Raw genomic sequence first — 16,339 nt, forward strand, 5'->3', positions numbered from 1 at the left:
GCTTCACTTTTATTTTTTATTTATTTATTTTTTAAATTATACTTGGAGTTCTGGGATACATGTGCAGAACATGCAGGTTCGTTACGTAGCTATACATGTGCCATGGTGGTTGGCTGCACTCATCACCCTGTCACCTACAGTAGATATCTGTCCTAATGCTCTCCCTCCCCTGGACCCCCGTTCCCCAACAGGCCCCAGTGTGTTGTGTTCCCCTTCCTGTGTCCATGTGTTCTCACTGTTCAACTCCCACTCATGAGTGAGAACATGCAGTGTTTTGGTTTTCTGTTCCTGTGTAGTTTGCTGAGAATGATGGTTTCCAGCTTCATCCATGTCCCTGCAAAGGATGTGAACTCAACCTTTTTATGGCTGCATAGTATTCCATGGTGTATATGTGTCATATTTTCTTTATCTAGTCTATCATTGATGGGCATTTGGGTTGGTTCCAAGTCTTTGCTATTGTGAATAATACTGCAATAAACATACATGTGCATGTGTCTTTATAGCAGAATGATTTATAATTCTTCGGGTATATATCCAGTAATGGGATTACTGGGTCTAATGGTATTTCTATTTCTAGATCCTTGAGGAATCACCACAAGAAGGTGTACAGTATTTAGCACTCAAGTGTAATGAGTATTTGAAAAAACAAAGAATAAAAAGAGCTAAAATGTGCAAGTCTAACTTTGTGGTAGTGGTGTGTGGGGGCAACCAGAGAGGCACAGGGTTGTGAAACTGGACAAAGTGAGTCTTAAGTAAACTTCAAACACTGAGATCCAACAGCAAGACTGAGATGAGCAGGCTCCAAGTGACTCTGGTACATTCTGTGCACAAAGCCTCAGTGGACAACAATGCCCTTAACATTTCCTACGCTGCTGCCCACATACTCACAGGTCAGTATAATAGTCCTCACAGTTATACATCACTCAGCTCCCCCCACATTCAGGTACGTGATTTCCTGTTATCTTCAGAATCGCCCTGTGATGCATGAGGAACCAACAGGGTACTGTCCCTAATTAATGACCAAAGCCCAGCGGGTCTGGCAGCTTGCATTTAGGACCACACAGCGGGTGGGCAGCGCTGGGTCCAGGCTACCCCTCAAAGACTCCTGGACCTTTAGACCCCCTGGCTTCACCTTAGTCCTGTGTTGTAAGCAAAATGGTACAACTTGAGACCACGTTTTAGGCTCAGAATTGTAACGATAACTACATTAAAAGGTTATAACTGAGAAAGTGCTACCCCGCAGCCTAAGGTTCGGCTGAATGAATGAGAAAACTTCCAAGAGGAAGCTGAAAATAATTTCCCCAGAGGCCGTAGCTTTTAATCTCCAGGAGAAGGTAGTATTCTAATTTTAGTCCCTCTCCTCTAAACCAGTTAGAGCCCTGGGTGCCATGTGGGTCCCACGGCCTAGCTTGTGGAATGCTTCTCACTGATAGGAGCCACTGCTTGTTGGTGAGCAGAGTACTTAAGGTGACTGGAATGGTCATTTTGGGGTCTGGCGGCGGAAAGGGTTGGCTTCGGTCGAGAGTATTTGCTACTCCTTCTTCACTTGGAGAAGAGACCTGTCCTGACAGTCACTGTGTGTGAAGTGACAAGGTACAGAGGAGTTATCTACCAGCCTGCTTCCTTCTCTCAGCAAACACCATCCCCAAATTCATATTAGCAGATGATTACATGTAAGGGTGATTATTTGCCTAAAAAGTCTTTCATAAAAGAGATTTCTTTAAATACCATGTCCCCAAGCACATTGAAGCTGTACATAGATTACCAGTTCTTTGCCTCAATAAATGTGAGGTAAATAACCTTCAAGTTAGAGGTCTGTGTTATTTTTAAATTGATCATGAATAAGGATAATACCTCTCATAAATGATTAATTGAAATGATGAGAAATTATAGGAACTGCTAAATTTTAGATTCACACACAATTTGGAAACACATTTTTGAGTAAAGAAGGCATGGGGCCACCGAAGGTGCCCAACAGACCCCCCTACCCTCTGCCTCCTGGCACAGGGAGAGACTTCTTCCTAGAAAAGTGTTTGAAGAGCTCAGAAAGATTGGGCAGAAGAAATGCCCAGCAAAATCGCAGGAAAAACAAGAGCTGAGGAATCAGGGAGTGGTCTGAGATACTCAATTCTGCAAGCGAGGTGATGGCACAGTTGTTCACCCTTGCACTATCAAAAGCCACCACTGGGTCCCAATAAAACAATATGTATCCATGTTCTGCCTTCTAAATGGGAGCACTGTGGGCATGTGCTGGCCACCCGCCCTGCGAAGGAACACGCCTGTCTCGGAAGATGCCCACCTTTGTCCTCCGAGATGACCTGTACCAGCTCGTACTCCTCGGCGGGGTCTGAGTCCAGATTGTGCTTCAGCATGGCTCTCTGGATCACCGCGGGGGTTTTATCCTGGCTTGTCAACTGCGAAGACAACGAACAGGTGTGTAAAGTACTTAGCTTCGCCTTTCCTGAGCGAGTTCTCCCGACCCTCTCATTCTTGCTGTCTTGTGTTGTGATGCCTTTCCAAGAAGAACGGATTCATGGAATGGGAACTGGACCAAGAGTTTCTAGTCCTGGTTCTACCCTTAGTAGCCATGGATGATGGCGAGCCACCTAATCTCTGAGCCACAGCATCATCCACTATTCAACTGGAGAGAACATTTTCCTTGCCTATCTCCTCCACACTGGCTGAAGATCCCGTGAAAGAATATCTATGAGGGAATTGTGAAAAATGTGAAGCCTTATTAGTCCTGGCCAAAAATTATCCTCCCATGTTGAACTGCTCCTATGGCACTGGTTACTACAACCCACGGGATAAAAACGGTCACAGTTCTGCGCATTGACCATTTCAAAAAGTTCAGGTGACCCTGTGACTCAGTAGTCCCACTCCCAGGCATTTCCCAAGTGGAATAAAAACGTCTGTCCACAAAAGGGCTTGTGGATATATGTCTGTGTCAAACATTCATAGCAGATTTATTCACAATAGCTAAAAACTAGAATCAGTCTGAATCTCCATCAACAGGAAAAGAGAATAAATCGTAGTATATTCATAATAGGATCCTGCTGAGCAACGGAAAGGAGCTAAGGACTGGCACATGCAGCAATGCCGACAAATCTCACAAACATCATCTTGAGCAAAAGAAACCCACACAAAATGCTACATACCAGTGGAGTCTATTCTTTCCAAAAAAAGGAAAACCCAGTCTGTGGCATTAGAAAATGAACCTCTAGGTTAAGAGGGGATTGACTGGAAAGAGCACAAGGGAATCTGGTCGGCGGGATGGAAATGTTCTTTATCTAGATTTGCGGTAGGAGTTACATAGATATATCCAGTTCTCAAAGAATCAAACAAGATCTGTATATGTAATGACGTGCAAATTACGCTTCAATCAACATCAGCTTCTAAGCCTTTTAAAAGCGCAAGTTAAAGGTTTCCCTCATCCCCGATTCTGATGTCCTCCCCTTCAGCTCCCTGCCTGCCAGCCATTTACAGGGTGTCCCAGCGACAGGAAAAGAAAGCTGACTTAGTACCATACCCCTGGGGGATTTCTCTAAATTTGAAAGAAGGGAATGAAAATTCAGATTCTTACTTAAAAACAAAAGCTATTCTCATGGGGAGACAAGAGGACTGCAGAAAGAACCCCCCCCCACCGCCGCTCCCCTCCACACAAACAGAAGTCTCATTTGCTCCAAGAACCTGCCATTGTGAGCCCGAGCATGGCAGTGCCTGGACGCCTCGCTCTGATCTGGGGCCGCAGCTGGTGTTTGTGATTCTGTAAACAACGTGCACTACAAAGGGATCCTTGTAAGCAGCAAAGATCTTGTTTGCTTGTCTGTTACCAAAACATCTGGCATATTCATTTACAGGGGAAACATAGGTGCACACAAAATTCTAAATGAAGAAAATACGTTTTTTGATAGTATAAAGAAAATACTCCCAAAGCTGGGTCACACTGGACTAGAAGCAGAAAGGTAAAGGAGAGGACAAGGGATGCCTGTCAGGCTCAGGTGGGTAAGTCACATGATACAGCCAGGCCACCTCCATCTTCCTCACCTTAAACTTCCCCAGGTATGTCCAAACGAGGACGAGATGACCAAGGCTCTCCCATGGGTGTTTCTTACTTTGTGCCATCACAGCGACACTGAATTGAACCGATGATTACAGTGGGCAGTCACGGCCCCAGCACGCATCCTCATGCTGACGGACTGAACCAGCACTCACAGGTATCGAATGTGAACCACGTTTCATTTTAAATTTCTAGTGGCCCCAATTAAAACGTCTTTAAAAAGTTATATTTAATTCAAACACCCCAAATATTACATCAGCATATATAATCAATACAAAAATTGTTAATGAGATATTTTACTTTTTTGTACTAAGTGTTCAAAATCTGCCATATCTTTTACCCTCACAGCTCATCTCACTTTGGAGCATTCCCATTTCAAGTGCTCCACTGCCACCCGTGGCCAGTGGCTGCTCTACTGAATGCACAGTACTGAAGGATGCTTTGGTGTCACCTTCGTTGACTCTCCTGTGAGCAGAAATACTGTATTCCCTTTGTAAGGGATATCGGGGAGACTGACTTTGTGACTGACACAATGGAGAGAAAGACCACTTCAAAACAGTGAGGGGTACAGTGGTGGAAGACATTTTTCCGTGGTCACCGAGGAGGTAATTTGACGAGGGCTAACTGTTGTTTCTCCTACTTTTCATGGAAGGACTTTGGATTCTAGGGACATTAGTTGCTGCTGCAGAGCAAGTCCTCTAGGCCACCAGTTCTCAGTGTGCAATCTACAGCCCATGGGGCCCCTGAAATCCGTGAGGGGATCCATTAGATGAAAATGATGTTTGTAATAATACTGAGAAGCTGTTTGTCTTTTCTGTGTGTTGACACTTGCACGGATACTGCAGCAGCTATGGCGGATGAAAGTACTGGCACTTAGCACAAACCGGTACTGCGGGTTCTGACTGCAGTTCTGCTAGCTGTCACTGTCTTCTTCAGCACCCTGTCCTCACAGAAAAAGCAAAACTAAAACAAAACAAAGGCAGCCTCACTCAGATTTTAACAGACTTACAGAAGAAGACTAAAAATGAAAAACGATGCCACTCATCTCAATAATTTTTGGAAAAAAATAGAAGTTACATTAACATGCAATGTGTTCCTTATTGTTATTTCAAATGAATTAACATTTTAAAAGTTTCTCAGTTTAAATATCTAATGTGATAAATATCAGCAGATACAATCCTCATAGTCTAAAGCTCTTAGGAATATTCAATGCTGTTTCAGAGTAGAAACGGGTCCTGAGAACAAAAAGTTTGGGAACTGCTAGTCTCGCCTGAACCAGACTGATTTATTTCCATCCTCTGGTCAACAGCACACAGAATAATACAGAAGTCCCCACAGAGGGACTTCCCGCGGAGCAAACTTTCTCCTGAGAGGCCTAATGATGAGAATGAGGGCACAAGAGCAGTGTGTCATCTCTCCAGAATAAGCCTGTGACACGGGCTGGCAGGATTTTCATGAAAGGTAAGTGGCACCACCTGGTGCAATAGAAAGGGCCACAGGAAGGGGTTGGCAGGAGACAAGACTCTCACAGAGGCAGCCCATCTGCTGGGGAAGGAGGAGTCTCAGACAGGGGCAGAGGGACTTCTGCTAACTACCCTCCTCACACTCAGACAGCAAGTGCAACCTACGACCTGGTCTTGGCTCTATTATTTAGCACATTGTGAATAACGCTTTGTGAGCTCCCTTTCTGATTAAAAGTTCCTTAAAGACAGAAATGTCCCACTCATCTCCCCATCCCCAAAGCCTGGTCCAATGACCGGTATGCAATCAATTGTTGACATTTTGTTGATTCAATAAATGCTTTGGCAAAGCTTTTCTGTGGAGCCTCCATATCACTTACGTCATATTCAGACCTGAGCTTGTAAGCACTCACTGTGCCTCCAAAGGGGAGAGTGGTAACGATGAGGAGAGATGTGGAATTAGCTGTGGGATTTTGCTGCAGAGGATAATGTGATTTCCAACACATGATTATCTCCCGTAAACTAAGGAGTTTATATTCCAGTGATAAACATAACAGACCTCACACATCCAAGGTTATCGCCACGAGAGGCTCTGTGTATATTCCCAAAAGACTGCCATTATTACAAATATTTTTGCAATTGTCCTCAGAAACACAGTTTTTACAAGAAGCTCAAAAAGGTCAGTCTCATTTATTTATAAGCATCGTTCTTCATCAACCTAAACTGTAATTCTAGCTCGATCATCCACTTTATTAACTAGGTTTGATCCAAGTGACTAAGTGACAAAAGTTTGCCATCAGGGGAGTACACTGCTAAGAATGTGTGGAAATTCAATTATAAGGCAGACATACAGCTCCACAGGAAGGCTCCAAGAATGTGTGAAGCAGTGGCACCCCCCTGAACACACTTATACAGCCACCCGAATTAATAACTTTGAAAAGGGAAATACTGACCTGAATGAATAAATTATAGCATTTTTTTAAGATGTGAAATTACACCCTATATGCATTGTGTGTACATATATATCTATTTTATATAAATACACCATTGGCATCTATGCCCGGGAGACCTGGCGTTTACACACGTCCCTCCCGTGTGAATGCAGATACGTATATGCTAACACTGCGTGTGCATACTAAGGGCGGGTAGTCTGAGCAGCCAACAGACACACAATCCAAATGGAAACCCACGCCTGGGTCGGGGTTTGCTCCTCACCATGATGCTCTTGTACATGTTGCCATTGTTGTCTTCCACGCTGATGCGGATGATGCAGGTGTCTTCATTCTGTTGGTTGTAAACGGGAGGCAGCACAGTCGAGGTAATGGACGTCACCGAGACAGAGCGCTTGTGGATTTTGGGGTTGTTGTTGCAGGACGGAGGTGAGGAGAGGGGGTTGATTAAGGAAGACATCCCTGAGGAATTTGTGTCCATGGAATGGATAGAAGAGCAGGATGAGGAGGACTCAGAGAGCTGGAAAAGTAAACATACCCCACAAGAAAACAGATTAGAACCCTGGCCAACAGCTTTGCAATTTTCAAACTAGAGGTAGATATAAAGACTGATAGACTTCAGTTATTTCCTCCACGACAGCCCACAGCACATATGTATCTCATCCCTGGGGTAAGTACTCCCAGTCCCCATCACTGGTAGATGCCTATCAGTGACTCAATGTGACCTAATCACTCTATAACCACAAGAGGCAAAGCAGTTCTCTTATTTCCCTAGGTTTTAGCTGTTTTATGGAAGTTAACCAGCAGGTGGCAGTAGACACCACAAATTGGAAGCAATATGGGTTCCTAAAGCAGTCAGAAGCTTATGAGGCTGGAGGAAAAAGCCTCATCAGCAGTTAATTCAGTCCTACTGCAGTCAGATTTCATAGTGGGACAGAAAGTTCTGTATTTTTAGAAGTTTCTAAGATAAGTACTCCAGATTATATGGCTCTGCAGTGAATATCAGTGCTGGAAAGGCCTTAGACATCAACTGGCCCCATACCTGTTCCGCTAAGGAACCTGAGACCCAGGGAGAAAACTGGGGCTCCAGGTCCACACGGCTAGTTGACAGCACCTCTCGGACAGGAACCCAATCTCCCTGATTCCCACTGCCATGTTCACAGAGCAAGCTCATGGCCAAGGCTGGCCTGTGGTTGATGACAAGATAAATTAACATGATATGCCATGACTGTGGTATGTTGAGCACTGTGAGGCTTATGATGAGCTTTCATATAGCTTATCCCATTTTAATCCCACTGTCTTGTGAACAAAACATAGAGCATTATAAAGATGAGGAGAATAAGACTCAGAACATAAAAGAGACTTGCCCAAGGGAAATACAGCCTTTAAGCAGCTTCGCCACTTTCCACACTGGCGTCTAGAGCCAACTACACACATCTGCATGCTGTGTATCAAGGACAATCAAGGAGTGAAGTACTACAGTTAATGTGCTTTTCTGATTAACTATACGTTTCTCATTCATGTAATGCCAGTAACCAAAGAAAGAGGGTATTGGAAGAGTTACTTTTAAAAATCATTAAATTGCACAATTTAAAATATCAATTCTTATTGTAGAAAATTATAAACAATTTCCTGGAATGAGTTAAGCTAAATCGTACCGTGTTAATCCTATAAAATATTCTGGAAGTCATTTGTAAAATAAATAGCATATTAATTTCTTTCATATTTATCTGCCTTTCCATGGAAGTTTAGCTTTCCGGTTATCAGGCTTCTGATTAAAATGGATTCTACTATCCTAGTTCCTGTAGATTTCCTCCTATGGCCTATACATTCAATTCTACTGGACAGTTAGTTTACAGCCAGCAAGCTGATGTGACAGTTCTCACGGGTAGGGGTCTGACTGTGGCTCTATCATAATATGATTTAGTTTTTATTTGGGTTTTGGGGTTTTTTTTCTTATGTTCCCAAGTGAATCAACCTGGTGGCTCAATCTGAGGACAAAGTAATGATGGATTAGTTAACAGGGTAACTTTCCTTGCAGGTATGTTAGTCAAAGGGGTTCATTTTCCAATTATTCATTCGACTTTTTTACCTTCTTGTTCCTCTATCTAAACTCTATTTCCTTTGTTAGATTTTCTATTATTCTAGTGGCATTTATAGTTAAGATAAAGCCTAGCATATGCCTGTGTTATAGCAGCTCTGAACAGACTGCCTGCGGGGCCCCCAAAGTCCTACTGAGAATTTAAGAAGTGAGAAGCAAGTGCAAAACCAATGTTTAGAAATCATGATCAGGGAGTGAGGAAAGGAATGCAAATCAAATGACACTGCACTTATAGGAGCAACCTCACAGTGCAGCCTGTGGGAAAGGAAAGGGACAGCCTGGAGGACTTCTGGAGAAAGCGGCTGTCACAGGCTCTCAGAGCAGGAAGGAAATGCGGAGGTCAGCCCAGTCCAGCTATTTGCTAAGCAGGAGAACCAAGAGCCTTCTCTAGCTAATATGCAGGGATTATGCAGCCCAGGAACTACCTGGGTCCAAGTGAATTACTCATGTTTAGGTCTATAGAAATGTATGACTGAGAAAGGTACATATACCCAAAGAATAAAGAGCCATGACTTCTGCAAGAATTTAAAAAGCCAGTGTGATAAGGGATGGGACAAAAATGATGAAGCAAGGGGTGTGCACGAGACAGCACCCTCTGTTTCTGCATAGTTTTAAAAAGTATCTGGACCAACGTACATTTCCACTGCGCTGTGATTCCATCTTCTTCCTGGGGAGACAGGAAGAAATCCCACAAAAATGTGGGCAACACCTCGGTTGTTACTTTCCTCCAATGTCTACCATCAGAAATGGAGCCCACAAAACCTCAGAGGCTGTGAAAAAGTGAACGATGACACTGTGCTCCAGATTTTCACAAATCCAATGTCAAGCCACAAAGAATGACTACATCCCTGCTTGAGGAAAAATGCCTTTTGAGAGCAAGGCCAGTCCGTACGTGTCCACAGAATTCTTTCAACATTTAGAGCAGGAGTGATTATATCCCCTGAATTTCAAAAAAGAAAGGTGAGAAGTCCAACTAGAGCAGCAAATTAGTCATCTCAGTTTGATGAATCCTGAATATGATGCTCTTCCTGGAGGGGCTGCATTATGACAAAGTCACCTGAGGGTTCCCGGCTTACCACTTTTGCTTTAACACCACGTAAGCAACGCACATGTCCCCTTGCAGAGCAGCAGATATAAACCAAATGATGAAACTATTACCAGCGTTCTACCTTACTGACCTCACCATAAGCTAAGGAGCCAGAAGTCACTATGCAGTGAGCTTGGTTAGCCAGAAACCTTCCCCAAATGCTGCAAATTCTGGTTAGGTCACAGTTGACTCTCTAGAGAGCCAAACTCTTTGACCAACAGATTGAAGCAGCTGTGTACAGAAGATCAACATGGATCGTGATGGGATGTGTTGGCTCACGCCTGTAATCCCAGCACTTTGGAAGGCCAAGGCAGGTGGATCACCTGGGGTCAGGGGTTTGGGACAACCCTGGCCAAAATGGTGAAACCCCATCTTTACTAAAAATACAAAAATTATCCGGGCGTGGTGGCAAACCCCGGTAATCCCAGCTACTTGGGAGGCTGAGGCAGGAGAATCCCCTGAACCCGGGAGGCAGAGGTTGCAGTGAGCCAAGATTGCACCACTGCATTCCAGCCAGGGCAACAGAGAGAGTGAGAATCCATCTTTTAAAAAAAAAAAGAGGACTGGTCTTAAGATTTTAAGATTATTTTGGTTTTTAAAAATTTTTATGCAGTCATGGAAAATAGAAACTCTGTGGACATTCTTTTATCACCTCTCATCAGTTTTCTTTTTTCCAACATGGTAGAATGTATCCTTGCTACCAAGCCCTCATCTTTCCCTGCATCTGTGTCCTTTGCACTGTGATTTTGGAGTTCCTCCACTAAAACTGGAGCCTATTTCTCTGCCTCATGTACTTATGTAGAATGTGGCCACATGATTGCTTGAGCCAATGGAATGTTGGTAGTTTTGACTCAAGTAAAGGCTTGATGTATGCTTGTGAGTTGGGCTTGCCCTCTTGCTTGTCCATCTTAGCATGCTAAGGGCATGCCCTGGGTAGCCCGTTACTCCAAAAATAATGAGAGGCACGTGGAGCAGACCTGGACCACATCTGTGGTCTAGTGCCAAGCCCAACTCCGATGACCCAACCAGCAAATGCATAAGAGAGATAAGGTGGTTATTTTAAGTCACTGAGTTTTGGAGAGGCTTGCTATGTAACATTGTTGTGATAAATGCTTAGCTAAGACAAAATATGGCACCAAGAAGCTGACACACCTCCATCTCTGACTTTTTCTCTAAGTAGTCCTACTTCCTCTAACTAGCTTCAGTGCCGTAAGATGTGGGTATAGAACAGTATTTCAAAGGTCAAATGAATACACCGTACTGCTTAGCGCTTTTACACCTGTTTCTATTAGGATTATGTCCTCAAACTGAACTCTTCTTTTGATGCCTGTTAAAAACATGACTTTCAAAATACCATAGAATGATCCACTTAAAAAGAGATTTTCCTTGCTGTGGTGTGGCAAACAGCATGTCAGGTGCCTGCACTAGGAATTACAAGAAGGGTTGAGTATATACCTTTTTTTGAGGCTCATCAGGGGTGTCCATGGGAGTCATGGAGCCCTCCTCCGCCTCTGAGTGGTTCGACTCGCAGGACGACACGCTGACGGAGTCCATGCTTTCGCCAGAGCTCCCGCTGGCAGTGGACTTGGACTGCTCCTTGGTGGAAGTGGGACTGGTGATAAGGTCAGACCCCAGAAACAGTCTGGAAAAAAACAGAATGCCAAGCATTTGGGCTGTTACAAATCTGGAATCCATGATTAAGCAAATACTTTGTGTTGATTAAGCCCTTGATGTTTTTTCAGTCTTGTGTGTTCTGTCATGATTATTTTAGGAAGACATTCACTATAAAGTTTCTAACCAATAGTAGTAAACATCTTGTCCCAAAAGATTACTTCCAACTTCAAAGAACACATAGATTATTTAGTATTAATCTGAAGTCTTCCCAGGTCAATGGTGCTCTACCTAGATTATTCAGCATTAATCTGAATTCTTCCTAGGCCAGTGATGCTCTATATTTTAACAGTCTATGGACCACGTTGGCAGGATCAAAATGCCATCACCATACCCCCATCACTTCCTACCATAAAATTATCTTCACAGGCTAAGAATGGATGGCATTGCTTTGGGTAAGAAACCAAGGAGGAAGACTTCTATTTCCAACTATCTGTGAACTATAATATCCTAAGCCCTTCCTCTATAAAACAGCTGGGTAAGACATATTAAAAACTCTTTTTAGTTGAGCTTGCAAGATAGGAAGGGAAATCCCTATATGCCTCAAGTGAAAAGGGAACTGAAAACCAGAAGCATGCGAGCTACTTCTGCAGCTGCTCGGGTGGGGGAGTGGGAGGCGCCAATCTTGGCAAAATAGTGATGCAGGTTTTAATGCACACACAGGGCCCAAAGATGAGGGTTTCTGTGTATGAAAGGTGGGGAGTTTGAACCAAAACTATATAGAGCCAGGACCCTCAAAGGGCTGTACCCTTAGGAAAAAGATGGGCTGGAAAAACACCTTTCTACTAGCATAGGAAGATAACAGGGAGCCTCTCTTCACCTGAGCATGGAAAGAAGAGAAATGTGTCCTATGAAGTCACATGTGAGCTGCGACCGTGCCTCACTCCAATTTGCTATATATGTGATCTAGGAATTAAAAACTCAACTCTCAACTGGTAACTCCACTGGTAAACTAGATTTTTCTTAAAAAAAAAAAAAAAAATCTTGCTGGAGGGATATACCTTCAGCCCAGGATTCAGAGAATTCCCTGATAAAGATAAACTTGTGGTACAAAATTACAAAATACACACAAGGAAATATTCCACTGAAAGAGAAAGCCAACAGGCATAATGAAAAGCAGGCTTAGACTCCTGAGAACTTCACATCTGAGAACTGTCAGAACAAAACAAATAATGTGCTTATTCATCCAACAACTAGCTGCATGTCTACCATAAGCCAAGCTACAAAATAAGTATGTTAGAAAACATTACAGACTTAGAAGAAGAAATGGAAAACTGGAGCTCAGAGCAAGACATTCTAACAAAGGAAGAAGATAATTTGAAAAACATTTCGCTTCTAAGTGAAAAAGGTGGTGACTTAAAAACTCAGTGGAAGGATTACATAACTGCTGAAGAAAAAAATCATGAACTAGATGATGGATCTGAAGAAAATCCTCAAAAATGATCATCAAAGATAAAGACATAGGAAGAACAGTGGAAAGATATGGAGGCAATAAGGAAGCCCCATATCTGTGAGGAGCTCCAGAAGACACAGAGAGGGTGGAAAGGGCCTTTATCAGAAGAGAAAGTGGCTGAGAAGATTCCAGAACTGGTGAACCATAGCAGTCTTCACACCCAAGAGCCACATCCTAAATAGGATGAGTACGACTAAACTCTCACTTAAACTAGTATATCAAAGACAAAAGAAATTTTTTAAATCAACAGGGGGCCAGGTGCAGTGGCTCCCAAAGTGCTCCCAGGACTTTGAAAGGCCAAGGCAGGCTGATTGCCAGAGCTCGGGAGTTCGAGACCAGTCTAGGCAACATGGTAAAATCCTGTCTCTACTAAAATATAAAAAATTAGCTGGTGTGGTTGTGTATGCCAGTAATCCCAGCTACTCAGGAGGCTGAGGCATGAGAACTGTTTGAACCAAGGAGGAAGAGGATGCAGTGAGCTGAGATCGCAACACTGCACCAGCCTAACTGACAGAGCGAAACTCTTTCTCAAAAAAGAAGAAAGACGGGAAAAAAAAAAAAAAAAGCTACCAGGGTGGGAACATAAAACAGAAGAATAATAATTAGCAGGTTATCAGACATCTCAAAAGCAATCACGGAAGTCAAAAGACAATAGTATCTTCAAAGTGCTGAGTGAAAGTAACAGCCAGTCTTGAATTCTATACCCATCTAATATAATTCCAAGAAGGAGGGCAAAATAAAGACTTTCTCAGACTAAGACTGAGAGGATTGATTGACCATTAACAGATGACACTGCAAGTAGCAGTAAAAGGAGGGCGGGAGTGACACGTAAGAAGGAATGGCACGCAAGGCAACACGCAAGTGGGCCGAACCCAGGCAAGTGTTGACTGTAAAATAACAACAAGCAGAAATGGTGAAGGTGACTTGATTCTTTGTTAAATATGTTAAGAATTATAGGCTTGAATTCCAAGAGCTCAAGGGCATTTTTGCTCTGCCTCATCTCTACCCCACCATCTGCAATCCCATTTTTCATGTCTCCCTTTTATGACCCTCTACGCACCACAGGGACTCTAGGGCTATGAGCTGAACTCTGATTCTGACTGTTTTTATGGGCATTTGATACTTCCCAGCACTGTCTCCCCACCTACCTCAGTGAGTCACATTGAGACACAGAGGCAGGGCTTGCACGTGCCCTCGAGTGTTGTCATGTCCCCAGTGTGACACATAAAGACCCCTGTTGGATGTGGATAGCAAGGTCTCCCACCATCAGAGGCCACGCAGGCTGCTACCTGCTATTGGGCGATATGAGGCATTGTGGATGGGCTGGAACGTGTGCTTCAGCAGAAAGCATCTGGAAGATAATCCTATGTTTATCTTCACAGAAGCAAAAATAATGCCTTTGTCTTATTACTCCATGAATTACAAGACAGATCTTTGAAGGATGTCAACTGGTGGTCCTCCATCCATTATCTCAGAGTCTCTGGCTTTGAACTAGACTGTTCCAAGAGTAAAGGTTCTTCCATTTCTACGATTCAATAAGGTCCTGCTTTGTGAAGGTTCATTCTGGCTCAGTAGTCGGCATCTCTGTCTTTCAAACTAGGCCTAAGTCCCGAAAGTTTTCTCCAACCTCTTTGGATGAGCCATTAAATGTGGGAACAGCAAAAACACATTCCCAGATTTGTAAACATGCTAAGAAGAAGATCATGAAATCTTCTGAAAAATAATGGTATGCAAACACCCTTGTATACAAGAAATAAGATGGGGGCATATGGCCTGCTTTCATAATAGATGCCCAAACTCAACTGCAGATACCAACAGTCATCCCAGCAAGATCTGACTATTAAGAGATGTATTGAGTGCCCACCACACTTTGCGAAGGGCACAGCACCCTCGCAGTCCTGCCTTTCCTGGGTTTCACAGTAAATGTTTTCATAGGACTGAACACTTGTCTGTGTCAGTGAAGAGGGAGGACCCAGGGGTATTAAAGCACCTAGCATAATACACATAGATTGGGCTTGGAGAGGAGCACAGAGAAGTCTGGTAGAAATGAGGATGGAGAGAAGGCAGGAGGACAGGGAGCAGCACTCAGGTTAAGACTGCCTGCATAGAGAGCTTTTGTTTTTTTCCTCAAGAACTTCTGACTGCCATAGTGGGTCCAGAAGCTCCCAAATCCTTCTGCTGCCTCAGTTAGCAGAGTGGACACCTGGCACTGGCTGCCTGTCCGGACTCCTCTATCAGGGAGCTGGTTCCCTGTGTACATGCCAGCCTTACCAGCTGACAAGGCTTGGTAGGGCCCCTCAGATTATCTCAAGAGTTCATTTCCCCTCATTTGCAAAGATGAAAAGACAGCAAGATACTATGAAAAATTCTCCTCAAGAGCTGAGTCCAAAAGCTCATAAATCTAGAATTCAGGCCAGGGCAGTCATCTGAACAAAGAGAGGGTGAGCAAAACATAGGATTTCTTCCAGATGCTTTCTGCTGAAGCACATGTTCCAGCCCATCCACAATGCCTCACATCACCCGATAGCAGGAAGCAGCCTGCATGGCCTCTGATGGTGGGAGACCTTGCTATCCACATCCAACGGAGGTCTTTATGGGGACATGACAACACTCGAGGGCATGTGCCAGCCCTGCCTCTGTGTCTCAAGTGACTCACTGAGATAGGTGGGGAGACAGTACTGGGAAATATCAAATGCCCATAAAAGCAGTCAGAATCCTGATCCCCGAAATACTCAAAAAGATACTAATTCGTTTTATTGAAAATAATGGTGGTTTTTCGGGCGCTTATTGAAAGCTAGGCACTGCTTATATGTATATTTGTTTTGTTTTGTTTTTAGAGACAGGGTCTCTCTCTGTCATCCAGGCTGGAGTGCAGTGGCACAATCATATTGACGTTGAACTCCCGGGCTCAGGTGATCCTCCTACCTCAGTCTCCTGAGTAGCTGGGACTACGAGCATGCACCACCACGCCCAGCTAACATTTTAAGTGATTTTTTTTTTTTTTTTTTTTTGGTACATGATCTCACTACATTGCCTAGGATGGTCTCGAACTCCTGGCCTCAGGCAATACAACTGTGAGCATAATAGAAAAGGTTCCTGTTCTCAGGATTGCTTACATTCTACTGGAGGAAGCAGCTAACATGAAAGAGAATGAGATGTGGATAGCAACACTGGAAAGGGTTCTCTCTGCCAGGCGCTGTGGCTCAAGTCTGTAATCCCAGCACTTTGGGAGGCTGAGGTGGGCGGATCATGAGGTAAGGAGATCGAGACCATCTTGGCTAACATGATGAAAACCCATCTCTGCTAAAAATAAACATTAGCTGGGTATGGTGACATGTGACTGTAGTCCCAGGTACTCAGGAGGCTGAGGCAGAAGAATCACTTGAACCTGAAAGGCGGAGGTTGCAGTGAGCTGAGATCACGTCACTGCACTCTAGCCTGGGCAACGACAGAGCGAGACTCCCTCCATCTCAAAAATAAAAAAAGTGGGGGGGGGGAGATTCTCTCTTGGCACGTAACGTTTTTGCAAATATTTGAAGGTGCCAGCCATGAAGAAA

General features: G+C 43.8%; 1 protein-coding gene across 3 annotated transcripts in view; it reads right to left on the reverse strand.

Annotated features, from left to right (window-relative positions):
- RGL1 (ral guanine nucleotide dissociation stimulator like 1) overlaps nucleotides 1-16,339 on the reverse strand; it is a 281,803-nt gene that overhangs the window by 3,635 nt on the left and 261,829 nt on the right. For all 3 annotated transcript variants that reach the window (XM_032291631.1, XM_032291629.1, XM_032291630.1), the window contains 3 exons: nucleotides 11,114-11,300; nucleotides 6,736-6,990; nucleotides 2,300-2,414 (listed from right to left, as the gene is read on the reverse strand). In XM_032291631.1, coding sequence (XP_032147522.1) covers nucleotides 2,300-2,414; nucleotides 6,736-6,990; nucleotides 11,114-11,300 — 557 coding nt within the window. The remainder of the gene's footprint in view (nucleotides 1-2,299; nucleotides 2,415-6,735; nucleotides 6,991-11,113; nucleotides 11,301-16,339) is intronic.

The sequence above is a fragment of the Sapajus apella genome, unplaced genomic scaffold, assembly GCF_009761245.1.
Source record: "Sapajus apella isolate SASKATOON/1434 unplaced genomic scaffold, GSC_monkey_1.0 scaffold25, whole genome shotgun sequence".
Taxonomy (NCBI): Eukaryota; Metazoa; Chordata; class Mammalia; order Primates; family Cebidae; genus Sapajus; species Sapajus apella.